General features: G+C 42.3%; 2 protein-coding genes across 3 annotated transcripts; both read left to right on the forward strand.

The window, feature by feature from the left end:
* The first annotated feature begins 801 nt into the window (after nucleotides 1–801).
* On the forward strand, nucleotides 802–5,658 carry LOC148062629 (uncharacterized). 2 transcript variants are annotated; one of them, XM_087812607.1, is made up of 3 exons: nucleotides 802–857; nucleotides 1,383–3,345; nucleotides 4,971–5,658. In XM_087812607.1, the coding sequence occupies exons 2-3, from the start codon at nucleotides 1,408–1,410 to the stop codon at nucleotides 5,298–5,300; spliced, it is 2,268 nt and encodes a 755-aa protein (XP_087668733.1). In that variant the 5' UTR covers nucleotides 802–857; nucleotides 1,383–1,407; the 3' UTR covers nucleotides 5,301–5,658. The 2 variants fall into 2 exon arrangements, with proteins under 2 accessions (XP_087668733.1, XP_087668734.1); XM_087812608.1 differs by lacking the exon at nucleotides 802–857 and adding an exon at nucleotides 977–1,113.
* Nucleotides 5,659–13,253: 7,595 nt separating this feature from the next.
* Nucleotides 13,254–26,045, forward strand: LOC148062630 (uncharacterized). Its single transcript, XM_087812745.1, has 15 exons — nucleotides 13,254–13,368; nucleotides 16,145–16,198; nucleotides 18,211–18,257; nucleotides 19,975–20,035; nucleotides 21,629–21,742; nucleotides 21,863–22,053; nucleotides 22,142–22,285; nucleotides 23,315–23,480; nucleotides 23,778–23,919; nucleotides 23,997–24,141; nucleotides 24,207–24,785; nucleotides 24,866–24,964; nucleotides 25,039–25,176; nucleotides 25,439–25,496; nucleotides 25,566–26,045. The coding sequence occupies exons 1-15, from the start codon at nucleotides 13,314–13,316 to the stop codon at nucleotides 25,988–25,990; spliced, it is 2,418 nt and encodes an 805-aa protein (XP_087668871.1). The 5' UTR covers nucleotides 13,254–13,313; the 3' UTR covers nucleotides 25,991–26,045.
* Nucleotides 26,046–27,060: the final 1,015 nt, after the last annotated feature.

The raw sequence follows: 27,060 nt of genomic DNA on the forward strand, positions 1-27,060 counted from the left end.
ATTGAAGTAAAAATGTACATGAACAGTACATCTTGAACATTGAAAGGTTGAATTTGTTTTTCTTGAATAATATAATTATTTCTTGATTTTAATCTTGATTTTTGTATTGAATTTTTAAAAAATATAATTTTGTAAATCATAGCCTTTTAGAAACGATATTATTAATAATAATAATAATTATAATATTCATTATTATTCAATATTATCAAACTAAAAATAGGGAAATTTATTTTTGAATATATTCAATTATTAGAAAATGTGTCTTTCAATATAGAAATAATTACATTTCATTATTAAAAGAATATTCAGTGTTTTAAAAAAAATAAAAATAAACATTTTGAACGTGAAATGAATTCAATATTCTGATAGCACTGATATACCTCCATAAATCCTCGCCTATCGCCCTGTGTAGCTGGGAAAGACTACAGTAAAAAAAAAGATGGAGCGCTATAGTAAGCGACCCAGACTCCACACACACATATCTGACATCCATGGTTCCTGATTGATTGACAGGTCACTTCCCTTCTGACCGGTCCAGACAGTACAAAGTCTCGTGCACTCTCACGCAACACACACACACACACACACACCCCCCCCCACACACACACACACACACACACACAAACACACACACTGTCTGCCTCCGTCCTCTCCCCTGTCTCACCGACTGTTCTTCAGGCTGCAGGTTCAACTCCACCATAGGCTGAACATGGCTCCTGGTCGGACCCTGGTAGGCTGCGACACCCTAGCAACTCCCCCTGACCCCTCCCCCCCATCCCTCCCTCCCTCTCCATTCGCAGCATCACCCTTTACACCGCACAGACATATTTGGTCCTCCGGAAATATCCACAGCTCGGGTAAGCTAATGCAGCGACTGTACAGGGGGGGCGGGAGGGAGGGGGGCTCAAGTTAAAATGCACTTTCTGTAGCCACTAGTCGCGCCTTCGACCGCCGAACCCGCGCCTAGAATAAAAAACGGCACCGGCGGGTGAAAGTTTGCTCCGGTTTCTGTCTCGCTTATCTCGGACCTTCGGCTCTTAAAAAAATGGCTGGCTGTGGGTCCGAGGAGGATCCGCCGCAGAGAGGAGGCTCGGATCCGAACCACGACTGGCTGTAAATATACATCTTTTGATATCCATAGTAACGCTTCGGGTAAATGTCACGGGTTCGAGGGGCGCGCGCACATCTCGCACCTCGGACTGTAATGGCGGGTCCAAAATGACCGCGAACATTGTGTGTGACAGTCAGTGCATGAGAGTGATGCGCGTGTCATGAGGATTTGACGCTCCGTGCTGTGACCCCGATAATCAATAGGGGATTATTCAGTTGTTTTTTTGCACTTGTTTGACCCCCGTTATTAACGCCCGCTCTCCTGTTCCTAGGTAATAGATTTAGGCATGCCCCAAAATGGATTCTCAGTTGGCTTCAGTCCTGACCAGTGGCAGTCTGGATGTCCAAAATGGCAGCCGGTGCTCTGGGGGATCCCTGCTGTGCGCACCGGAGCCCCCCGGCGCCAACCCCTCTCCCGGAGGTCCGGCAGGTAACCCCCATCCAAGTATCAGGCAGGATGCTGTGTCAATCAACGGGAAAAAGCCAGCTGTGGGCGGGACTTACGGGCCGGCCTCTCAGGGAACCAGCAAGAGTGCTGGGACCGTGCAGCCAATTAGAGCCAAGGCTGGCGGGACAGCTCGACCCAGTCAACCAATCAGGATCAAAATTGTCGTTCCCTCTCACAGCAAGACTCCAATCAGAAGCTCCGGCATGCTCCTCACCAAAGACTTTCCTTCAAGCCAGGCGTTCGGCAGACCACTGCTGCTGAAGACCCTCCGGACCACCGAGGACCTGCTCAAGAAAGAAGAAGAAGAAGAAGAAGAAGCGACCCACCCAAAGACCGAAGGAATCCCCGACCAGAGGCCGGCGTCGACGTGTGAAGATGTGTCAGACGCTCAAATCATCCGCCCCGATTCATCCTCAGACACTTTAATACTCAGCGCCGGTGCCGCTCAAGTCCTGAGTCGACACCGGATCAAGCAGGAGGGAAACATCCCGCTGTGTTTGCAAGGAATCCTCCTGACGTCATCGGAGCAGACGGAACCGCTAGACTTGAGTTTACCCAAAAGTAGAGGGAGCAGGGGGCGGCGATGTGGGGGCCTCCTGGAGGATTCGGGGCCGGAGAGCTCGCTGATCATGGAGGTGGACGAGTACGACGGGGAGGGAGACCGGGACGTGGTGGTGGAGGAGGACAACGAGCACTCCCTCTTGTCCCTCCTGTCTTACGACCCTGAGGACCAGCTTTTCATAGACGACCAGGGAATCCCATACACGCTGGATCCGGAGGGAGTCAAAGTACCACAAGTCGACATCCCCCCCTCGCCACATCTGGCCGGTCCACAAGAAGCGGGTCTGACGGAGTCGGAAGGTTCGGCCCAAAGTTTAGAGAATGCACTAAAAGCACCACGTGACTCACCTTCACCTGCTGCTCCACCTGAAGGCCAGACCATCATCCCACAGACCTCTCAGACTAATATCCCGGAGCCTGAGGCGGTTCTGTCCAAACCCGGCAGGATTCTGCTTCAGAACCAGCCCCTCCAGATCCTCACAAGCCCCTCGACCAATGCCTCCATCCTGCTTGTGTCGTCGCCGCCCTCGCTCTCACTTCCTCTCTCCATCCCTACGTCCGGCGCTTCCACGGCCATGTTCCTCCTTCTGTCCTCCGTCCCCTCGTCCACCGGGGAGTCTACCTCCACCCCCATCGCCGTCCTCGACCCGTCCACCGGTCAGCTTTCACAGATCACAGCCACGTCCGCCCCCTTGTCCCTTCCCTTACCCCCGGGTCGGGTCAGCCCTGGTTGCCTCCCCGCCGTCCCCCCCCAGCACCCGAACAATCACGCTTCCCTCGGAACTCAAGCCATATCCGGAGGAGACGTCTCTTGTGAAAAGCCATCGACCGCACGGTCGGAGTCGCCCCGGGCCACCTCGGCCGACATCCCGACGTCCGCGTCCAACTCCGAACCCGAAACCTCTGATCCCAGATTTGAGTCGGAACGCTTACCTCTCAACGACCACATCTACTTTTCCAACGCCGCCGCGTCACCTTCGCGACCAAATCTCTCGCCCGGCGACGCCGACCCGCTCGACGGCGACCCCCTCGACCATCTGGAGTCCCACTCTCCGTCAGGGTCCCCCAACTCTCTGGCGGCGCGCAGGGTCCTGTACTGCCAGCTGTGTCCACGTGTCTTCTTTTACCTCTCGGACCTGGAGCGCCACGCCATCACGCACTCTCAGAAGAAGCCGCACGTGTGCCAGCAGTGCGGAAAAGCCTTCAAACGCTCCAGCCATCTACAGGTCCGTGCAACTGACAACGTCCAGTCCGTTGAAATCTATATCTAACAGAATCTTAGTCCCTAGAAATTACTTACCACTTAAGGTGGGACCTGAACTTTAACCTAGTGTAGCTCTCGCTGCTTTTACACGCTTATCCATTAGCATTAAAGCTAGTAAAATTTCCATTTGTTGAAAATAAATCCTAGTTCACACATTACAAGAGTAACTAAGCTTTACAAATAACCTTTACTTACTTACTAACATACTTTTTGCAGGATTTAATTTGATCCTAGCAAACATTCTGGAATTGATCTATCAGTTTTACAATGTTTTGCTACTAGCATTTCAGCTAGCAAAATGTCTGTATGTATTACCCAAATCCAAAGCTTGCTAACACACCTAGTTACAAGAGTAATCTTCTGTATTTCTATGCAGTTTAAGAACTACATTTCTTGTATAAATTCTGGAATTGATCTGTCAGTTTAACTTTTTTTTTTCTCCATTAGCATTTCAGCTAGCAACACCTACAACTTTCTATTATTAGCCAACACTCTTGACGTGATGTCGTCTTCTGCGCCTCCATTTTATTCAGAAGTTACTTTAATGTTTTAACTACCAACTCAAATAACAACTTCACAGATATTATTATTTTACGGTGGCCATGGGAGGTCACGACAAAACGCCACAAAACAACAGCATTAATCCACAAAACGGCAAAATAAAGTGACAACAGTAAGTGTAACTTTAAAGTGAATTTAAGATTAAGTGACGTCGACCATTTTAACTTATATTTCGATCTTCAAAATCTTTTGCTTCTTACACACACTTGGTCACTAAGTCTTACAGCCAAAAAAATACATCCATAGTTTTTTGAAGACGAACCGGTGACGTTAATATACAAGAACAAGGAAATAAACTTGAAAATGAGACATTTTGACGAAAGAAAAGTTACACTAAAAAGTTTGTATACTTAAAGTTTGACACTGAAAATTATTTTACTTCTTACTTGTTTATTGTTATTATTTTGCAGTCAATCTTCCACATTTTTCTTCCCATTTTGTTACATTTTTACCATCAGAAATACTACAAATTACATTCATTTTTGTTTTTAAACTAATCTAATCTAAGTAAGTAAGTAAGTAAGTAATATCCATTTATATAGCGCTTTTCGAGACCAGGGTCACAAAGCGCTTAAACAATCAAAAAAATACTCAAAAAAGTATATACTTCAAAGATCAAGACAACACCGAGAACAACACAGGAGTTCGAGAAATTCAAGGAAAAGCCTGAACAAATAGAAACGTCTTAAGATGTTTCTTAAAGGAGTCAGTAGATCATCAAGCGCAAAGAGAGAGGAAGATCGTTCCAAAGCTTAGGAGCAACAGCCTGAAAAGATTTCTCTCCTCTGGTCCTGAGCCGTGTGCGTGGAACCATAAGTAGATTCTGATCCACAGACCTCATTTTTGTTTTTAAACTAATCTAATCTAAGTGTGTTTTTCCTACATGTTTGTTTGTGTACAATTGTTTTGTCTTTCTAACTATTTCGAAGATAATACAAATGAAAAATAGTCTTCTTTTTGATAATTGATATTTACCAAGTGTTTCATATCTAATATTATTTTTATTAAAAATGTTCTGGCCCACAGAGACACAAGCACATCCACACGGGCCAGAGGAACTTCGTGTGCACCATCTGCACCAAACGCTTCAGGGAGGCAGGTGAGCTCCAGCGCCACCAGAGGGTCCACACGGGCGAGAAGCCCTACCAATGCCAGCTCTGCCACACCCGCTTCGCCGAGCGCAACACGCTGCGCCGACACACCAAGCGGAAGCACCCGTACCACCAGGCGGCCGTGAACATGCTGCACGAGAGGGGCGGCGAGGGCGGCGCCGCCGGCGCTCAGGAAGAGGAGGAGACGGCCGAATGGTACAGCTCGTCCGTGTCGCACTTCGACGACTTAGACATGGACGGCTAAAGACTTACGAGCACTTTCTTTCTTTATTTTTTATATTTATTTATTTTGTCTAAATGGGCCAAAAACGATGAGAAGCCTTTGAATTGGATCTGTTATATTAACTAGATCTTAAATATTTATATATATATAGAGAGATGAAAAAAAAGTTTCTCACCATTTATGGTTGGATCTTAAAAAGATGAATATAATTCGTACAATCCTTTGCTCTGTTTGTACATAAATGGAAGAGGAGCCGCACTTCTGCACTACTGTGTGAAAGATATAATCAATCTTTCGGCAACACTGTGAGTCATTTGCACTTATATTTCACAGGAGATGCTTTCTAGTTCTAGGACGCCTGTTGAACTGTTCATGTACTATTTCGACCAAACGTTTTTTTTTTAGTTCAATGCTTTGTTGTGAATCATGTTAACTTATTAAATTTACACCTTACTGTATTCGCTCTGGGTCTCACTTGTTTATACTTATTTTTCACTAAGTTTGACACAGTTGTTACCACTTTTATCCTTAAACATGATGAGAGAACTTACGTGTTCAGTGTCACAACAAACAAAACCTGTTATGATGGATTATTTCACATATTAACGGAAACTTTCCCTTTAAACTTAAATTAATTGCAGGTGTTTGAAGGTTCTTTTTAATACGTCCTGAACTAAAACAAATATAAAATTCCATTTAGACTGATTTTCGAACTCAATAGATGCTTTAAAACTCTTGCTCTCTCAATTTGTCTTGCTCCCACTCAGTGAACTCAGAAGGTTTTTACGATAACATGCCATACGTTACTTTAATGCTTTTCATTTACTTGCTTTTAGATCATTTTCAAGCATGTGGACGATGAACCTGCTCTATGCTTGTGAGGTACGACTACAGTAGTAGGTTGACTTTTGTCCCGTTATAGATTCTAAATCTTTACATTAAAAGAATAAAAAGATGTACAGATTATTAATCTAAACTCCAAAAGAATCACAGGCAGAAGTAGAACATGTAATGTATATATTATATATAAAATAAATTATTATTATTTTTACAGAGATCAAACAGAAAAATGAACTTGTAAACAAAACCTTATAGTTCTGTGTCAAATTCTCATTTTATTATTGTTCATTACATCGCCTTAACTTCAATCCTAATCTAATCCTTGATTCTATTCTTAATTTTCTCATTCATTCTTTCAGCATCTCACACGTTTAATTTTTTTTTAGAGTTTCATATTCAAAAGTTTTTTTCTGCTCACAATTAAACCTCACATCATTTTCTTTTTACAACTTGGAGCGCCCCCTAGTGACCCTTAAATATATAGACCCTGTATCGTTAATCCAGTTTATGAGCCTTCAATCTTATTTTACCTTCAAAATAACATTTTCAATCTGATATTTTATGCGTACAGTCATTATTTTATGACTCAATTGTTTCTTTTACGATATATTTTCCTGTTTTTCTGTGAGAAGATGCTCATTTTTTGTATTACAAGACAAAAAAAGAATGAAATAATCCTGAGATCATTCATGGACTGAAGTGTTCAGGCAGTTATTTCAAGGCTGGAATAAGAAACATTGACCTGAACCAGTTCACCTTAAATGACGCCAGGAGGCCTTCACTGAATATTCAATTGAGTTTGTGCTCAAATGACATCTGAAGCAGGAAATGTTGTGTGTGTGTGTCCAGGTGTGTGTGAGTCCAGGTGTGAGTGTGTGTGTCCAGGTGTGTGTGTGTGAGTCCAGGTGTGTGTGTGTGTGTGTGTGTGTGAGTGTGGCCAGCTGCCAATGGATTGAAGTGATGAAGCAAGAGAGGATTTAATGAAGAGCTCCAGTGTGTTCCCGCTTTTTCTTTAACCTTTCGATGCCATTAATCCAGCGAGCAGTTTGTATCGTGTTTTTCCTCTTTATGAAGCAAACATGACACATGTGCTCCAGCCATGATGCTTTAATTGGACGGACGCATGTTGTAGTTGCAGGTGTCGACCATGTGAGGGCGCGCTCACACTGAAGATGGCGTGGAAGACGAAACGTTTAATCGTAAAGAAAAAGAAGATTCTCAACAACATAATGAAGATATAATCTCTCCATCTGGTCACGAGTCCACAGGAGAAGTCCTGCTGCTGCTGCCGGACGGGGTTGGAAAGAGTCCAGAAATGGCCGAATCAGCTCGAGGTAACATATATTTTAATTTTCTTTATTTTTTTTTATGTCAGCAAAGATCAGAAAGATTTGCCTTCTAGCTCAGCTCGTTCACTCTGGACACCTTTACCTAATGACTGACTTTTTCCAACCTCTTGCTCATTCTAAGCAGACGCCGGAGATTTAGTTGGTTAAAAAAAAAGATTATATCTAATCGTAAAGTGCAATAAAAGATATTATGTAGATGGTTAGGGAACATGTCAACCTCTGTCTTTTTGCTGATTCAGCAGCACTTAAAAACCTTTTTTTTCAAGATTTTGCCAATATTTGCCACCTTTAATGTGAAACCAAAACCTCAGATATAAATGGAATCTTAATTTAAACCTTAATGCTGAATCTAAATATTTAGTAGAAATTTAAATCAACATATTGAAATTGTATTTTTATATTGAATATAAATGTACATTTTAACCTTAAACTTAAATTTCAATATTGAATATGAATCTTGCTATTAAATCTAAATATTAAATTCAAATCCTGACCCTAAACTTAAATAAATATATGTCTGAATTCAAACCTCAATGTTACATTTTCATATTAAATATAAACCTTAATGTTACATCTAAAAATGTTATCTAAATCTTAATATTACATTTTTATATTAAATCAACATTTTTATATTAAATCGAAATTCAAATTTAAACCTTAAACTTGCATTTTTATATTGAATCTAAATGTTAATGTTAAATCTAAATATTTAATCTCAATTCAAATCCTGACCCTTAACTTAAATAAATATATGTTCAATCTTAAAATTAAATGTGATTTTAACCTTAATGTTACATTTTCATACTAAATCTTAACCTTACTGTTACATCTAAAAATGTAATCTAAATCTTAATATTACATTTTTATGTTCAATCTAAATATTAAATCTAAATCTAAATCGAAAGCTTGAACTTGTATTTTTATATTAAATCTAAATATTTATGTTAAATCTAAATATTACATCTAAATTGATTATAAATGTTAATATTAAATGGAAATTCAAATTTAAACCTTAAAGTTACATTTCTATATTGAATTAATATGTTAATATTAAATCGAAATTTTAATCTAAATTCAAATTAAATATGAACCCTAAATCTTTTTCTTCTTTTGACCCGTCTCCTAGTGATGATGTCACAACTGTGTTACAAGCAGATTCAAAAAAACGTTTTCTATGATCAAATGAAAGGTTTGTGTTTCTGGAACACAAATATATTAATACGGACATATTTTATCTGTTTATTCAATATCCTTTTATTTTCATATATGCATTGGTCAAAAATGTGAGTTTTTTTCAAAATAATAATCGATTTTAAATCCTCATGTTTACTTTTTAGCTAAACATAAAATTGATTATTATCTGTTTATTCAATATCCTTTTATGTTCATATATGCAATGGTCAAAAATGTTAGTTTAAAAAAAAAAAGATTTTAAATCCTTATGTTTACTTTTTTGCTAAACGTGATGTGAAATTATCGGCGGCGCTAAACTGTCGAGCCGACAAGTTCTATTTCTATCGCTCGTGTCCGGAGTTTCTCGGGGAAACACAATATGGCAGAAGCAGAGGGTTAAAGTCATGGAGGCCTCCTTCCTTCTCACCAGACGGGGCCAGATTATCGCCCGGGAACGTCTCGGGAACGGGTGCTAATCACGGAGGGAGTCCCGCTCCTGTGGGTGTAGCCGTCGCCGCGGTAACCAGAGGTAACGACATCAACCTCACCTTCCGTATTGTGGCTCTTGTTAGCGTGTGATGTGGATGTGTCGGCGACAGGAAGTGAAGTCAAAGGTGAGGTTTTATAGCCGCAGGAAACACAAATGACTCCATCGAGAGCTGCTCCCTAACGATCCGGTGAAATAATGGCTCCCGAGAGCTCGGCCGGCTAAACACCGGAATCATGGTGTTGTTCTTCCTGACTGATCCTTCTGCGGTGACATCACGGCGTGAGCGAGGTCGCGGCGCTGACGAACAAATAAATGGCGGCTTGAGAATCAGGAGTGAAAGTTTTTCATGACCCTTAGTTCGCCACTTCTCGGAGCCGTGAGGGACCTTTGACCCCGGAGACGTAAAGAAAGAATCTCTGAGATTCCAAACACTTCTTATCCTACGTTTGTGTCACAAGTCTACACTCCAGTGTCCCAGACTCACATCCTGGTATTTTATTATTTTATTATATTTTTTGTCAATGTATTTATCATATTTTTGTGTTTGGTCAGTTTAAATTTCAATTACTGAAATATATTTAAAAACGATAAAAAAGTGTTTTGAGTTACAAAAAAACAAGTTTTGAACCTTGCCTTAAATATATACTTTTTACTTGTTTCTATCAAGAAATTACAACTTAGTATCGACCTCAACATTTCTATTCATTTTAATATTAATTGTACTACAGGTTTTGTGCGTTTCCTTTCGAAAAATCATGATATTTTGACATATCATGACACTTTGGGTACATGTTTAGGTAAAGTTCTTACAGTAAGACGCCGTTTCTTTTCAAACACCTGCAGGAGCCGAGGTCTCAAGCTCTATATTGGTCATTAAATGGACTCCCCTGAACCTGTTACAACTACTGGTAAATTAACTGTAATGTATAGAGAAGAAAATGACCACACGGAATGGTGTACTTTTTAGCTTAGCTAGTGGTTATCAATGCTAGCTGCATGGGTTAGCAATTGATTTTACCAAGAGGCCATATCAGGTACTGCAAGTGGTCAGATTGGCTGGTAAGCCGAATGATAGGAAAAATAGTTTATATAAGATGGGGGGATGAATCAAGGATCAAATAGAAAATCTTAAGATCAAATGTGAAATTAGAATCATAATACATTACACAATAACATTTAAAAAACAAGATTCTTTTGTTTAATATTTCTTAAAGTGGTGTGTGGAGTTTGTATGTTCTCCCTGTGTTGCATGGGTTTACTCCGGTTACTCTGTTTTCCTCCCACAGTCCAAAAACATACAAAGGTTGATTGGGAACTTGGGGGAATTTTCCGTAGGTATGAGTGAGTATGTGTGTGAATGGTTGTCTGTCTTTGTGTGCCCTGCGACTGACTGGTGTCCTGTCCAGGGTGTCCCCTGCCACTCTCACAAAAAAAGTTGGCGACCCCCAAAAGAGATAGAGCTGTATGGAAAATTATTTATTGAATCTTAAAGCTAATTTTAAATTTAAAAAATATATATTTTAATGGACAAGAAATACTAACAAAAAATGTCAACTCAACTTTATTTATAAATCACACAGAACAACAGCAGTGGATACAAAGTGTTGTACAAGAAGATAAAAATATCACTAAAATAAGCACAGATATAATACAATACCATATAAAACAAGTAAAAGTCAAGAGTAGAGTAGCTACAGAGTCTCGGGCTGTGTTAAAAGCCAGGGAATAAAGGGCAATATTTTAAAATGGACAAGGAATCAAAGTGAAAAAGTCCCAATAATGACTTGAATAATCCATATTTGCAGTATATTTTGCATTTGATTTACAAAACAAAGACATGATTTAGTCTCCATGTTTTCAGCAAACCTTTTCGTCAAATCAGAGAACACATTTCAATCGTTTCTGAATATTAGAGCGACGACTTTTAAGTCAGTGACTGAACTTGAAGTTTGTAAACAACACTTTTTCACAAACACAATTAGTTTCCCAGCTGCTGAACTACTACTTCATTCTTTCCCCGTGATCCTCATGACGTCTACGAGTTCCATTAACCTGCCGCTGACTCGGCATCTTTTGAGCCCCCCCACCTCCTCACCCCCTCTAACCCCCCTCACATTTGGGAAACATCCAATGTCAAAATAAAACCTCAGCTGTTTCTCCGTCATTGCTTCTCTTTTTAGTGTCAGAGTGTAAACTTCTGTGATCTCCAAACTCCTGTGCACCTACCACCGGACCGTCTCTCTCTCTCTCTCCGTCTGACCTGCTGAACCAGCACACACCGGCCTGTCCGTCAAAGAGTGGGAACAGGTGCTCTGACGACCTCACTTCCCCCAGAGTCGCCTAACCCGGCCCCCCCGTCCCCCCCCGACATCCCTCCGGGGAGACCTCATACATTAAACTACAGCACCGATCAACAACATCATTTTTTGGGGGGTTTAAAAAAAAAGGTGAAAACGCTCCTACATTCTCATGACCTTTGACCTGTGTCCATGCCGAGGCATTACTCTAAGAGGTTGACCCCACAGGCCCACCAAACACTTCCTAGTAAATCTTCTTTTTATCCTTCTGTCACTTTTTCTGTTGGTTATGTCTTCACCTGAGGGAGCGACTCCGATCCGGACCCCCTTTATTGTTTCCTGGATCTGAACCTAGGTCTGTCAGCAAATGTCAGCGAGGGGGGAGTGAAGCCTGCTAGGTGTCGTGGGGTAGGTGGGGGAGGAGAGGGGGAGAAGGGGGGAGGGCTAAAGTTTCACAGTCGGTCACAGTTGGCACCGAGGGTCCAGGTTGCCGAGGGGAGGACAGGAAGAAGGTAGAGAGAGAGAAGGATTGAGTGATTTTTTTTTCTACCAGCGAGAGGAGAAGAAGAAGAAACCTCTCGCACTCCTCCTCCAGGAAAAACAAGTTTGGAAGAAGAAGAATGAGAGGAAGGATATGAAAAGAACATGAAAGAAAGAAGTCACCGTTAAATACATCTTTTCCTTTCTCTTTCTCCATCTCTCTCTCTCTCTCTTTCTCTCATTTTAATCTCAAATCCCCCCCGAGGGACGTTTCATGTGAGTATTCCCTTATTCTTTCTTTTTCCTCCGTGAAATATGTTCCGGTTTCGTTATTATCCATTATTGTGGTTTTCCTCGTAGATCCAAGTTACACACTGTTGTGAGGATTAGTACGGGGAGAATACTTGGAATTAAATGTAATATTCAATCAGATTTTCTCACTTTAAATGAAAAACATCACAAATTCATGATAAAAACTTTAATTTAATGTAGAGACTCACAGCAAAAGAAGCACTTATCAAACTATAATCTAGTTAACAAGTTATATTTACAAACGATCGGGTAAAAAAGTAAAAAAAAAAAAAGTTTTATAAAGGCCGCATTAATAACATCAAACGGCCTCATGTGGCCCCCGGACCACCTACATGAGCGAGTCTGCACGCCACTCATCAAGGTCATATTCTTCCATTGATACTTAATGTTTTCATTTCTTAAATAAAAGTCATTCTTTTTATGTTAAAATCATGTTATTGTTTTAGTATCCTATGTAACACTTAGTGTACATGTTTTATTATTTCAGGAAGATACCATTTTTTTTTCAAACACTTGCAGGAGCCAAGATCTTAAGCACACAAATTGACATACCTGTTGTTTGTTTAGTTGATAAATGGCTGCCATTAAACTTGTCACAAACACCCACTACAAAAACAACTTCTCAAATGTAATGTAAAGTGAGAAAAAAGGAAAAAATGAACTGTTAGTGTTAGGGTAGGTTGGTTACTGCTTAGCTAGTTGATAACAATGCTAGCAACTGCTAGCAACTGCTATTAAATGCATTTATTTACCAGGTAAAGTGTAAGAGAATAATGATACACTAAAATATAACAATGTTTTCTCACAGTACACAAGCGCTGTATCATTTTTCTGGCCCATATATCGTCATAAGTATCACCAGATTCTTGCCTATACACGCCGCTAGAACCAAGGGTCCATATTGCGGTGACTTTGGTTGTCTCTGCGCCTCCATCAATATCAGTGTATCAGTAGATTAACAGGCATCTGTCTCCCTCACTCTCCTGCCACCTCCTGCTCTCCACATTCCCACAGACCCGGAGAAGAGGGTCTCATTCCTCCTGGCAGACTGACACCAGGAAATTTCCTCTTCCCCGTCTGTTCCGCTGCCGTCATGACGCTGCTGGCCTCGGAGAGGTCGCTCCTCATCCGGAACAAGTTCCGCTCAGGTGGGCAAACCCTTAAGGCGGCTGAGCCCCGACTCAGTCCAATTAGATGGAGACGGATTTATTTTCCCACAGCAGCGGCTTTACATGTCAGGTATAATTGGACGCATTAGCATCGATACGCGGCATGGAAGTGTTTGCGAGGGTTTATTGGGCCGGTCCGTCACATCTTCGACCGGTTAGATCAATGGACCGAGCGTATTGATCGCCGAGGATTGATGCCACACGTGCGCCATTGTCTCGGGACAGATTCACGATCGGTTAATATGTTGCTTTAAACAATACAAGGTAGAAAATAGTGTTGTCAGACTCACTGACCGCCATAAATAAGATCATTAAGATGATTAAAATGACCAGGGAATAGCTAGAGAAGTTGTTGAACATCAGAGACCACGTCAATATATCTTTATATCAGGATAATTCTGCCTCAAAAAATGTAACTATTGAACAAAACAAGATATATTTAATACTTGAAACAGAAAAATGTTCCTGATTGTGGACATTGACATCGACTCGTCCAGATATGTCTGTCTGTCTGTGCCAGGTGTATAGCTAGATAGTAGTAGTTGTCGGTCTAGAGTGGTAGTTAGAATGGTAGAAAGCTTGGTAGGTAGGTGAGAAAGTTGATGGGTTGGTAGGTAGGCAGGTAGGTAGGTATGTAGGTATGTAGGTAGAAAGGTAGGTAGGTAGGAAGGCAGGTAGGTAGGTAGGTAAGTAGGTAGCTAAGAAGGTAGGTAGGTAGGTAGGTAGGTAGGTAGGTAGGTAGGTAGGTAGGGAGTTAGGTAAGTATGTGTTTCCACTTAAATAATGGACAAATGGCAGATCATTTCTTAGTACTGTATGATAGGGGCTACAATCTTAGTTGCTAAGTTGCTAAGGCAACCATTCTTGTTAGGGTGAGTCGCAGTAGCACCCAAAACAGAAAGTAAAATCAACAATTTTTTCTTGCACTCATCCGATGTGAGGCGGGAATAAGTGTGGTTTCAACTGAAAGAATGTGCTGAAATAACCAACCAGACCCAGAAGTACTTCAACACCTGGGATACAACCACTTCACTGTGGTTGAGCGAATAACATCCGAGGAAAGTTTCAAATTGTTGTTGTTAGCGTGAGTCGCCATAGTAGCATTACTCAAAACAAGATGAAAAATCCACCAAATGAGACCATGGACAAATAAGTAGCAAAAACATTGCACTACCTACCAAGCTACCTGCCTCTTGTCAGTGACATACCCACTTGTCCACCTACCTATAATGTACCTACCAACCTTGCTTAGCCATCTAGCTACCTGCCTACATGGACAATTTCAAAAGTAGTTTGACAGGATGAGGTGGAAATAGCGTTGTTAGCTAACAAAATAAAGGTTACTACGAACCAGCCTTGTGACTATGGACCTGTTACTTAAGTAATTTAAAGGCCACCTTATATACACTGACTGTTGTAAGGGGCTGTCAAGCAAGAGAAAGAAGGACCAATGAAGTGGCCCAAATATAACTTTTCAAGTATGAGAACAGGATAGAAACAAATATTGCAGAGTCAAATTCTTCTACAAAATTATTAACAACTTCCTGTTGCTCAAGTTTTACTAGTCTACTAGTATTTAGTCGGTGTTTTTAAGCTATAGCAGACCACATCAAATGACATAGCTGTCCAATTTTGGCCTGCGGGTCGGAGCTTGAAAAAGAAAACATGATAGAATAAAGAACTTAGGCTTCAAGATATTACTTCAAAGAAATATTTACCATCAAACTAATGACTAAACCGATGTAAAACAAACAGGGAGTTAAAGAAAAAACTGTATTTGTTTACTGTAAACAAACAAAACACATTATTAACGATGAAGCTAAAGTCCCACGTTAGCTTATAAATAAACACACCTCTCAAAGCTCTTTAATTCAAAAAATAGTGTTTTGCAATTTGAAGAAAAGTTTTTGTAATTTCCTGATCATGATGCACTAAAGCGCTCCAGGAAGTGTCAGGTCTTGCTCTCGGGCAGCTCCTGGGAATGTCTGGTAGAATAGAGAGCAGAGGAAATGACATGGAGTCTGTCCCGAAGGTGTTCGGACCACCTGCTGGAGAACGTGATTCTTCAGGGCAGCTGCTGCTGCATGAATGTTTCTGCTGCGGTGTTTGGAACCAAAACAATCGCTCGGGCCTCAGATATATCTGCCTTTTTTAAAAATAGTGTCAAAGTCTTCTCTGGACTTCTAGATGCGAGGAAAATCGAGTTTTTTAAAGTCCGGATTTTGTTCCGGAGTTCTGGGAGGCGGCGGAGCAGGACGAGTATAGTTAGCTGCACAAATGAGGATGACGTGAGCCAGAGGCTCGCGGAGAGAGCAGGACAGCTGAAGGGGGGGATGGGACCAACAGAAATAGACATACTGAGAGATAAATAGTTACTGGCCTCAACCCCCCATGCAGACCCCCCACACCCCCCCTCAAAAACCCTGTCAGGTCTCAAGTGGAAACCCAGTCAACGTACAGGGTGTTGTGCTGTACCTTGCCTCACCTGTTAGCATGCGTGTAGCAGTGTGTGTGTGTGTGTGTGTGTGTGTGTTCCTGCAGCAGCAGCTCTGCAGAGTCATGTGGTAACGTAAGAACCAGCTCGTATCATTTAACCGTGAGTGAGGGAGTCTTTGACTCGGTGATTTATCACCGCAGATAAGCTGTCCGTCAAAACGCCTGTTGTTTTTCTGCTCAGTGAGAAGTGGACGTGACTGTTGATGTAATAAACACGATAATGAGACACTCTTTCTGACGCACACTCTTTCTCTTCCAGTGCTGCAGTTGAGGATTCAGAACCGGAGACAGAGTGAGATCAATGCAGATGCTGGTAAGAGGTTTTGTCACCTTTATTTGGTTTTAAGATTATATTTAAGAGGGTTTGTTTGGCCGACCGACCGACCTACATTACTTTACCTTACCTTACCTTACCTTACCTTACCTTACCTTACCTTACCTTACCTTACCTTACCTACCAACCTATCTACACTACCCTACCGAGTTACTTTCAAACCTAGCTACTTAACTACACACCTAACAGGCTTACTAACTACTTTCCTAACTAGGTACCTACCTATCCAGCTACTTTCTTACCTAGCTACTTATCTACCCAGAAACTTCCTTACTTAGCTTCATCCCTAACCTACTACTTTCCTGACCTATCCTACCTACCTATCCAGCTACTTTCTTACCTAGCTATCTAGCTACATACATACCAAGCGATGTTCTTACCTACCTACCTACCTACCTACCTACCTACCTACCTACCTACCTACCTACCTACCTACCTACCTACCTACCTACCTACCTACCTACCTACCTACCTACCTACCTACCTACCTACCTACCTACCTACCTACCTACCTACCTACCTACCTACCTACCTACCTACCTACCTACCTACCTACCTACCTACCTACCTACCTACCTACCTACCTACCTATCTACCTACCTCCCTACCTACCAACCCACCTGCCTGCCTACCAACCCATCTACTTTCTCACCTAACTATCTAGCTATACAACTGGCTAACTACCTATATACAGTATCTCTGCCTAGCTATCTACCTACGCGTGGCCACCTACCAAGCTACCTGCCACGCCCACCTCCTTTGCGACCTACCCAGCTACATAATGTACTCACCAAACTTGCTTCCTAGCCATCTAGCTACCTGCCTACATGGCATCCTAGCTACCTACATACCTCACTCCTTAGCTATAAACTTGAGTGCATAGCTAACCTCCGACTACCTACCTCCTAAGCTCCCTTTTAAGCCACCTGACATAGTTACCAACCAATCTATCTTTACAACTAGTTAGCTAGCTAGCTTTCAAAGAAAATGATCAGCTTTTAAAAATCATTTAACAAAACAAACAATGGTAGGCAGCATGCTAGACCTATACTTACATACAGTACCTCACTGGCAACACCTACAACTGACACCCTGACATGATATCCAGAGCGTCTATTAGCGCTTCTGTGGAAACATCAATAGGTCAAACCCTCTATAATCGAAACGACCGCGTGGACCGTCACCCAGGGTCGTCGTCTGCTGAAGGGTTTATAAGTCAGAGTTTAAAAAGGTCAGTCGAGGATTAAAAAGGTTACTGGTTCAATTTAACACATTCCAGTAACAAGTCAGTAGTTGAACACTTCTCAGAAACCATTGATCCAAATATAATTTCTTACTAAAAAGGACATATTTGCATTTCTCACCCGCTCGCGACGGGAGGTGAGATAACCCGGGAGAATCTTATTAGCAGTTACAGTGTTGATTTTTCACCACATCAGCTCCGGCAGAAGAGACTCCGTCAGTCATGGAGAATAGAAGTGGACATAGAAGTGAAGACACGTCACGCCGAGAGGACGGTTGAGGGGTGTCGACCAGTCGAGGGTTCGATTTGATCGCAGGTTCTGATTGAAGTGTAATCCCTCCTGGATTAAAGCCGAGCATTAATAAACTATTCATGGAAGTGGAGGAGTGTGAACGCGCCGAGGTTCAAAGATGGATACACTTGGAATGCAGACACGCACTCGCGGAGAAAAACGTCAAAAAATAACAGTGCGCTTTCAGAAGTCCTCAAAATAAAAAAAAATCCGTGGTGTGACTCACATCCAGAGTCGTTCTGCCGTGGCGGCGCGAAGAAAAGAAACACTTGCATGTATTTTCCCTCCGTCTGGCTGTGAAGTCGTCGGCGGCCCGTCGAGGCCTGATACCTGTTGACTCCAAAGAGACTCTCCACGTCGGTTGACGTCGCAGCTTGTGTTGCTATACTGAGCGACAGGAGGATGGTGGCGCTGTATTATTCTAAAATGTATCTTTGTCTTTGTTTGAATCATCAGGGTTAAAGTCAGCCCAGAAGCCAGAGAAGGAGCAGGGCGAAGCTCTGGTGAGTACAGTCCTCAATATTAGCGTTTTTTTTTAAATGCATTTAGATGTTACCGTAACTGTCTGGATTTGTAGGTTTACCTGATGTCAACCTCCCGTCTTTTAGGATACGAGACTTTGCTCTCATTCACTTTTCAAAATAAAAGTTAAGACGCAAGTAGAAAAATGTCAACTGAGAATAACATTGCTTACCAGGAACATCCTGGATTAGGATCGCAACTGTTAATAACCGTCTTGAAAAAAAACTTTTGGCAATCATTATTGAGAACCCTTTCATATATAGCATATATATATAAAAATAGATGGATGGATGGATGGATGGATAAGTATTTGGATAGATGGATGGATGGAAGGATGGATGGATGGATGGATGGATGGATGGATGGATGGATGGATGGATGGATGGATGGATGGATGGATGGATGGATGGATGGATGGATAAGTATTTGGATAGATGGATGGATGGAAGGATGGATGGATGGATGGATGGATGGATGGATGGATGGATGGATGGATGGATGGATGGATAGATAAGTATTTGGATAGATGGATGGATGGAAGGATGGATGGATGGATGGATGGATGGATGGATGGATGGATGGATGGATGGATGGATGGATGGATGGATGGATGGATGGATGGATAAGTAGTTGGATAGATTGATGGATGGATGGATAGATGGATGGATAGATGGATGGATGGATGGATAGATAAGCAGTTGGATAGATGGATCGATGGTTGGATGGATGGATATATAGATAGATAGATAGATAGATAGATGGATGGATGGATGGATGGATGGATGGATGGATGGATGGATGGATGGATGGATGGATGGATGGATGGATGGATGGATGGATGGATGGATGGATGGATGGATGGATGGATGGATGGATGGATGGATGGATGGATGGATGGATGGATAGATGGATGGATGGATGATAGATAAGTAGTTGGATAGATGGATCGATGGTTGATGGATGGATGGATATATAGATAGATAGCTGGATGGATGGATGGATGGATGGATGGATGGATGGATGGATAAAAGTTAATACTACATTATTCCTTTTTAAAAACTGAAATGTAAAGCAAAGCATTGTTTTTAAATAAAATGTTATATTTAAAATATTAGCAGATTACAGTAATTCTGTGTATGTACATTCTCAAAACTACAACAACATACACATTTCGACATATATAAAATTTGCCACACAGTTACCTTAACAAATGATTGAAAATATTATCAAACTACTTTTGACCTGGCAAAACGACAAAAAAACAATAAGGTGCACAACATAAATGAATGTTAAAAAAAACACTATCAGGATTTGACCTTAAAAGTTGCACTAACTAAGAAAATTAAATAATTTATGTCAAAATCAGGCAAAAACAGACCCAAAATGAATTCATGGACCAACCTTGTATAACTTAATGAAAACTGCTTTAACGCTTCCTCAAAGTGAGGTGGTTCTCGGTTCACGTAGGTTTTTGACTAGCGAAGATGACTTGTCTTTGAGCAGGACTATTTACCTCCTGACGACCCTGCCGCTGTCATCCTGTGTCTGTGATCTCATTTCCCAATTAGCTCTAATGATGTGTCATCTTCTCTTTCCCCAACCGAAATATAAGTGTCTTTTATTTGCGCGAGATCAGACGAATCCGTGTTTCCCCCCCGAATGAACTTCACTGACTCCCTGCGTTTTGTCTTGACGCAGCGTCGGGCGGACGACGCTCAGAAGTTGCCCCCAAGTGGACAGAATGCTGAAGCTGCACAAGGTGAGGCTTTGTGTGTGGACTCACTATCACTCGCTCGCACACCAGCGTTTATCTGGGGGCTGCTGCTGTCATGAAGTGTGTAAATCTGGCAACGGCTCTGCGTTTCATCAACTGTCGCTCGCATGAATGTGTGACCTTCTTGCTCCCCGTAGTGTCATATTAAACTTATTTATTTCAATACATTTTTACATTCTTATATATATATATTATAATAGCATTTTACTGACTAAAAAATAACTAATACAAATGAAAAAAAAATGTATTAATGTTTTTCTTTGGCTTTCAAAACACGTTATATTTTTACCAAATTTATTTCATGTTTTATATTTTCAACGGTAAAAAGATTAAATAAGTTTACATTTTTAGAATAACAAATATTCACAGCCTGCAACTCGACTTCCGACCGCTAGATGGCAGAATTCTTTATATCCTCGGCAGCTCAGTTCAGTTCGTTTCAGTTCAGTTTATCTAAAGAAACAAAGAATGATCCTGGGGATGACTGAGGACGAGAGGATACAGTCCCCTCCAGGATCTTTTAAAGCTGATGTTTAGTTTTAGATTTTTTGGTTTCAAAACATGTTAAAGCAAAATAAAAACTTAATTTAAATCATTTAAATAAAAAACTATAATTTTACCTTTCAGTAAATACCTTATTGAATATCGAACTGAATTAAAAAAAAAAACATTCATGATTCATTTGAAAACAAAAATAAATTATAAACTATAACCTTTAGAAATTAACTTTTTAAATAATATATATATATATATATATATATATATATATATATATATGTTTTATAAGATTTTAATTTGAAACAAAGAAGGAAATATGTATTTATAACACCAGACTCAAGTACTTGAGATTTTATTAAAAAAAAAAAAACAAAACAATAATAAAAAAAACATTTTTATTATAGTTCGTTATAGTTTATATCTTAAAAAAGTGTGTGAAAATAATCAGATGTTTTTCGAATTAACAATACACATGCAAGTATTCACATTATTTGTTCATTTTTGTGTTGCCATGAAAGTTCTTGCCTCTAGATGGCAGCAGCCATCAGCTAAAAGACTGAGGACGAGAGGATACAGAAGATTCCAGCAGCTTTTAAAGCTGATGTTTGGACATATTTTGTCCTTAAGTTCTATAAATAAAACCAAGAAAGTGAAACAATCACAAGATGTCACTAAAATTCAGTTTCTCTTTAATCAATTACGAAAAGAACAAAGTCTACAGATATATATAGTATGAGCTGAATATATGGAATTGTATCACTTGAGTCTTGCAAATTCATAATTCTACCCGTAACTCTCCTAAGAATGATTGACAGCATGCAATGAGCCCACACATCATGGACGATCATAGATACTTCCTCCTCCTAATATCCACCGTCTGCCCTTTTATTAACTGCATGTTTTTATTATGCAAGGGGACCACGGTCCCTGTGGGCAGACGTGCTACTATTTCTGACGCCCGTGTTGTTTTGAGGTTAGGTCTGATTTGCCGGTGGCGTCGCATCTCTTTTCACTCATCACACCCTCTCTCCCTTGTCCCCTCGCTCCCACTTATCAGTCTCTCTCTTTTCCGACCCCCAGATAGGCGAGTTTGCGGGGCTCAGAGGAAGAAGAAATCTCGACAGGCTCCGGACCTGGGCGAGAGGAAACAACATCCGCCTGCCGAGCACAAACACACTCTGCCCGCGGAGAACCGTGAGTCAACAAACGCACCGGCAGAGAGATGGGGGGGTGCTGGCGAGGGGGGCGGTGGTTTCTTTTTCCAATCCACTCAGCTCGACCTCTGACCCCTACCTTCACATTTCATTTCCTCAGGTCCTGCCTCCTTTCAGCTGTCCTCTGATGTCTTCGAAGATGACATCTCCTCCAGCTCCTCCTCCTCGCCCAGCGAGCGTCACGCCGTCCACCAATCCCCGGCCTTCTCCCTGCTACCAGGGCTCCCCGCTGACCAATTGCTGAGCGACTTCTCCGCTGTCGGTCAACCTCTCAATCACAGCCCCGCTCAGGTGAAGACAGCAAAATAAAAAAATAAAAATAAAACCTAGGTTCCGAACTACAATCTTAATCATTTTGCAAATGTCAACTCGCCCGCAGTCTGGTTTGACTTTGCTCCCGGCAACCGAGGGCATCAGGCAGCCGATGAGCGTCGCTGCCGGTGAATCGAACGCCGTGGTGACGACGTCCGGAAGACCCAACGGGATCTTCCTGACCTCTCAAGCCACGCCGCTGCTGCCAAAGGTAAAGCCGCAATGACAGTGGCAAAAAGTTGAAATTTGAAAATATTTGCTTGAGATGTTCAATTTTACACATAGCGTTTCACATTCTTATTCCAATAATTCCAAAATACCTTTTCTAAAGTCATTATTGTTCAAATTATAGCCTTTTGAATTCAATATATATTAGAGTCACCATGATCGGTAGCTAGGTACCCATCGGTATTGTCTAATTTTAATAATGTAATGGTTGGATTTCAATAAAGTTTTCAGGAAATCCTGATACTAGATGCTTAACTACTACTATTATTATTATTATTATTATTATTATTATTATTATATTACTATTACTAGATTTTTAGCTTTAAGAAACATCTTAAGACGTTTTTATTTGTTCAGGCTTTTCCTTGATTTTCTTGAACTCCTGTGTTGTTCTCAGTTTTATCTTGATCTTTAAAGTATATATTTTATTGAATATTGTTTTGATTGTTTAAGCGCTTTGTGACCCTGGTCTAGAAAAGCGCTATATAAATACAAATTACTTACTTACTTACTTATTGTGCGTGTTGTGCGTACATTCTACTACTGCCACCTGCTGCCCCATTGAGCTCACTGCTATATCAAATACTGATACAACTGTCACACGATGACTACGCGTTCATTTGTTTTCTGTTCGCTAAGACAGCCGCTGGAGTCCGGGACGAGAGGGAATCAACAGTGTGGTCAATTATTTGTTAAGGCGCACACAGTACACTGCACAAGCTGCTCTGCATTCATTACTGTCAATTTGTACTTCTGGAGGAGCTTAGTATTTGCCCTGTAGGTTAACACATTCACAAAAGCAGCATGACTGTGTGTCAGTACAACCCCATGCTGTCAACCGCACGTTTGCAAGGTATTTGTTCATTTCGTGTAAGAGTTTAACCTTAACATGGGGCAACAAACGCTGCCAGACGACATGAGTTTGACGTTTTCTTGTTTTTTTAGCTTTATTTTCTGTATTCAAGATCAGCCAGATGATAAAACCTGTTGGCTTTTTTTCATGTCGCTGCAGACAGCACGGCCTCCGACCCCCGTCTGTTCCCCCTCCCTGGCAACCTCCCTCACCTTCAGTCACCTTCCCCATCCCCGGAAAGCCAGGGAAACCAAACCGAAGATGAAGAAACTTAAGTATCACCAGTACATTCCTCCGGACCAGCGAGGAGCGTCAGGGAATGGAGGTAAACTTTTATACACAGTATGTCCACCATGTCATACGGACCTCAAGAATTCATTGTACATACTTGAATTTCCTTTTTGGAAGACATTTCTGCCATTGTGTTTGTTATTAAAATGATAGTAGTGTGGTAATGGTGGGTAGATGGTGGGTAGACAAATTAAGGAGCAGGATCTCAGAATGTTAGGAAGTCTAAAACAAGTCGTCCTAAAATGATTATTGGATGGGTCTTGCATAACTACCCACAGACCCCACTTGAGCATCAAAGAAACAGCAGCTAAATACTCACTTATATCTCCAGTGGGAGGAGCCAAACAGAAGGGCCCTGCCACGGTCCAGCCTTTAGACAACCTCCTCAAGCAGCAGCAGGTTTTTCTCCAGCTGCAAATCCTTCAAAGCCAGCAACAACAGCAGCAACAGCAGCAACTCACGCTTGTATCCAGGTACCGACCCGAGTGCTAAAACGCTTCTCAGTCGTCCGTGTTCCATTAAAGTAACCCTTACCTCATTCTCACTCCAGTGGTGACTGCAGTGATCTCGGGAAGTCCTCTGGAGCAATGCCATTAAACCCTCATCCTATTCCTGCCACAACAAATCACACGCCCTTGGATATCAACCCAATGTCAAAACCAGAACTTCTGCCTGCTAATCTTGATGAGCTGACAGTCAGTAGACAATGAGATTCAGACCCAAGTGTGCAACCGATCACCAACATCTTTCTTCTATCCAGGTGTCGGAGTTGCGTCAGCAGCTACGAAAGCGAGGCCTTCATGTGTCGGGAACCAAGCCTACACTGTTGGAGCGTCTTCAACCCTTTCAGATCCCCCAGGCCTGCCTTGCCCCTGCTCCACTCTGCCAGCTAGGAAACAATATAAATCCTCTTAATCCCTGCCATCAAATAACCGCCAACCGGAGTCCAAGCTCAGGCTCCAGCTCTGGACCGGACTCGCCAAGCAGAAGTCCAAACCAACAGATATACATCCAGGATCGAGGGATCCCTATTGGGATTCTAAGCGAAACCCGGAATGGTATTCCGACAGGTTTCTCGAATTCAGTTCCCATCAGCCTGGCGGGCGAGCAGTGCGGTCTCACCAACGCCGTGTATCTGCCACCCGCCAGCACCGCCTCGGGAACGCCAAGTCCCAGTCTACCTATGTCTTCATCGTCACCTTTCCACGCCGGTAACCTTTGGCGGACCGATCACGACCAGCAGCATCAGCAGCAGCAGCACGAGCTCAGCGTGGAGATGGAGATGCGGGAGAGAATACGGAGCAGGCCCCGAGATGGAGCTGCGAACACCAACAACGAGGTGAGAAACAGACTTAATGTACGGCATGGGACAGCTGTCGAAAAATCAATATAAACCATCAATACTCTTTTTCACTCCAGTCTTGTGGTGGAGCCCTACATCCATTCCTGCAACAGGATCCTGGATGTTCCAGGGTGAAACCAGAGGCAGATCCTTCAAGAGAGGTCCTGTTCACAGAGGTATACAGAACTATTTTCTTTCAGGCCTGCCGTGTTTTTAACCTTGTCGCCCTTTTTTTTGTTTGTTTTTACAGGTTTTTTGTAGCCAACCCTGTCATGTGATCGACCAGAACTTTGAGCTGCCAGTGCAGATCACAGCCAGTCCTGATCAAACCATACCCACTGTCCGAAGTTTGGAAGAAGAGCTGCAAGAGGCCATCCAGAAGGCACAGGTCAGCATCTAAGGGTTATTTTAAACCCTTTTTTTTTAACAGTTTCGTAGCCTCAGTCAGAATATAAACATGAACTGAACGTAACTCCTCGAAGGTTAGCGTTCAAACACCATCTGAATTCCTCAAACTATAATTTTAAACTAAGGTAAGCAGAAAATGAGAGCTTTCCAAAGTGAAGAGTACACTGCGAGGAAGGTACACGAGTGGAATAGTGATTAAAAAATGTTCTACACTTCCTTCATCCATCTCTTCTGCTCTACAGATGGACCCTCTGCAATCAATCGATGACATACTGGATTCAGCTGAACTGTATTCCATCGGTGAGTTGATTGATGAAAGTGTTCATGTCGTGGCGTTTCTTGACTTGTGACGGCGACGCTTCCTTCCAGAGGGCGCCACAATGTCAGATCCAAAGTCACCCAACCGTCAAGCCGTCGTTCCGTCCTCCACTCCCGCGCCGGTTCAAACCCAAACCTCTCCTGAGATCCCTAAAGATGACTTATCCATGCCCTCGCCCCTTTGCTCATCGATTTTGCTGGAGCTCCCTCCTTCTCCCACCGTGATCCCCCCCAGCCAAGCGATGCCTGCCCCCCCGCCTCCACCCATTTGTTCCTCCCCTCTATCGTCTGCTGCCAAAAAGTCACGAAAGCGCCGTGCCCCGGCGACATTCGACGCCGCCGACTGGCTGGAAACGCTGACGTCTGGATTTCGACCGCTTACCCCTCCAACGGCACCGTTCGTGGAATCAGATTTCAGCCTGGATTCCGATTTGAATGTCAACCGGGTGTTGGATCTGATGATAGAGCAGTGGTGAGGACTCGTGGAAGTGGTTTGGCTTAAATGAACGGGAATGCACAGTTAAGAAGAAAGTTTGCACACCTCCAAGGGCACAACATCCATCCAACCATTTCAAGGCCTCTGGTTCCACGCAATGTTGAGAACCGGACTCACCGGAACGATTCGCTCAATCGAAGCGTCAATGTAGCGTAACACAAAGAGGGCTCCTCAGACGCACTCAGCCATCGGTGGGTTTACACACTCGATGGCACAGCATTCACGTAAAAAAATAAAGCTTGTGGCATATTAATCGGGACGAGGTTTGCGGCTTCACCGGGGGGAGGAAGTTGTCTCTGACTTATCTCCAAAACCTGTTGTCGTACTGGGCGGAAAGTGGCCCCTGGTGTTGACTCACTCATTGAGTCTCAGCCATTCGTAAAGCCCATTTAGAGTGTGTAAAGCCAGGCAGAGCACACAGCTTGTGTGTGGCTCCAGACCTTAACCCCGGTGCCAGACACACAGTCGGCATGCAGAGAGAAAAAGCTGGCTGTAGTTACAAACAAGCTGTGCGCTTGTGTATGTGCGCATAAGTCAGATTCAACAAAAAAGTGTGTGTGTTTACCATGTGTTTGTGCACATAAATCCTTGTGCAGTTTTTTCTGTTTGGTCAACACACAAACGCCTTCCCAGGTGAATTCATCACCTACTTGTACCTCAGTATGATTACAGTCTTTCGGGCCTTTCGAGTGATTTATCTCGGTAGAAGTTAGGAAGTTATCCTCCGTAATCACCGGATCATTTCCCCGTGTTTTCCACCAGGAGTGCAATCAGGGAGGCTCCACCGAAAATAGTCTCCGCTCGGGCGCAACAATCAGACAAGTTTCCTCATCAGTCCGTGGAGGCGTCGGTCATTTTGTTCTCTGATTAACCCCCAACCGAGTCGGGCGCACTGTTCCACACTTCAAGCGAGGCTAACGAAGCTAGAAATAGCATCTTAACATTTGAGTCCTGGAATATAAGTCTTTGTTTCAGAGTCGATCTTCCCCAGAAGCCCAAGTACTTTATATGTATAGATTCAAACATAAACACAAGATAATAACCGGAAAA

This window comes from Callionymus lyra, chromosome 17 (genome assembly GCF_982586985.1).
Source record: "Callionymus lyra chromosome 17, fCalLyr1.hap1.1, whole genome shotgun sequence".
Taxonomy (NCBI): Eukaryota; Metazoa; Chordata; class Actinopteri; order Syngnathiformes; family Callionymidae; genus Callionymus; species Callionymus lyra.

Bases quoted from the DNA above. Each gene is read 5' to 3' on its own strand.
- LOC148062629 (XM_087812607.1), top strand. From the start codon at position 1,408: ATGGATTCTCAGTTGGCTTCAGTCCTGACCAGTGGCAGTCTGGATGTC. The intron at 3,346-4,970 runs GTCCGTGCAACT...TCTGGCCCACAG, and splicing joins AACGCTCCAGCCATCTACAG to AGACACAAGCACATCCACAC.
- LOC148062630 (XM_087812745.1), top strand. From the start codon at position 13,314: ATGACGCTGCTGGCCTCGGAGAGGTCGCTCCTCATCCGGAACAAGTTC. The intron at 13,369-16,144 runs GTGGGCAAACCC...TTTCTCTTCCAG, and splicing joins CCGGAACAAGTTCCGCTCAG to TGCTGCAGTTGAGGATTCAG. The intron at 16,199-18,210 runs GTAAGAGGTTTT...TTGAATCATCAG, and splicing joins TGAGATCAATGCAGATGCTG to GGTTAAAGTCAGCCCAGAAG.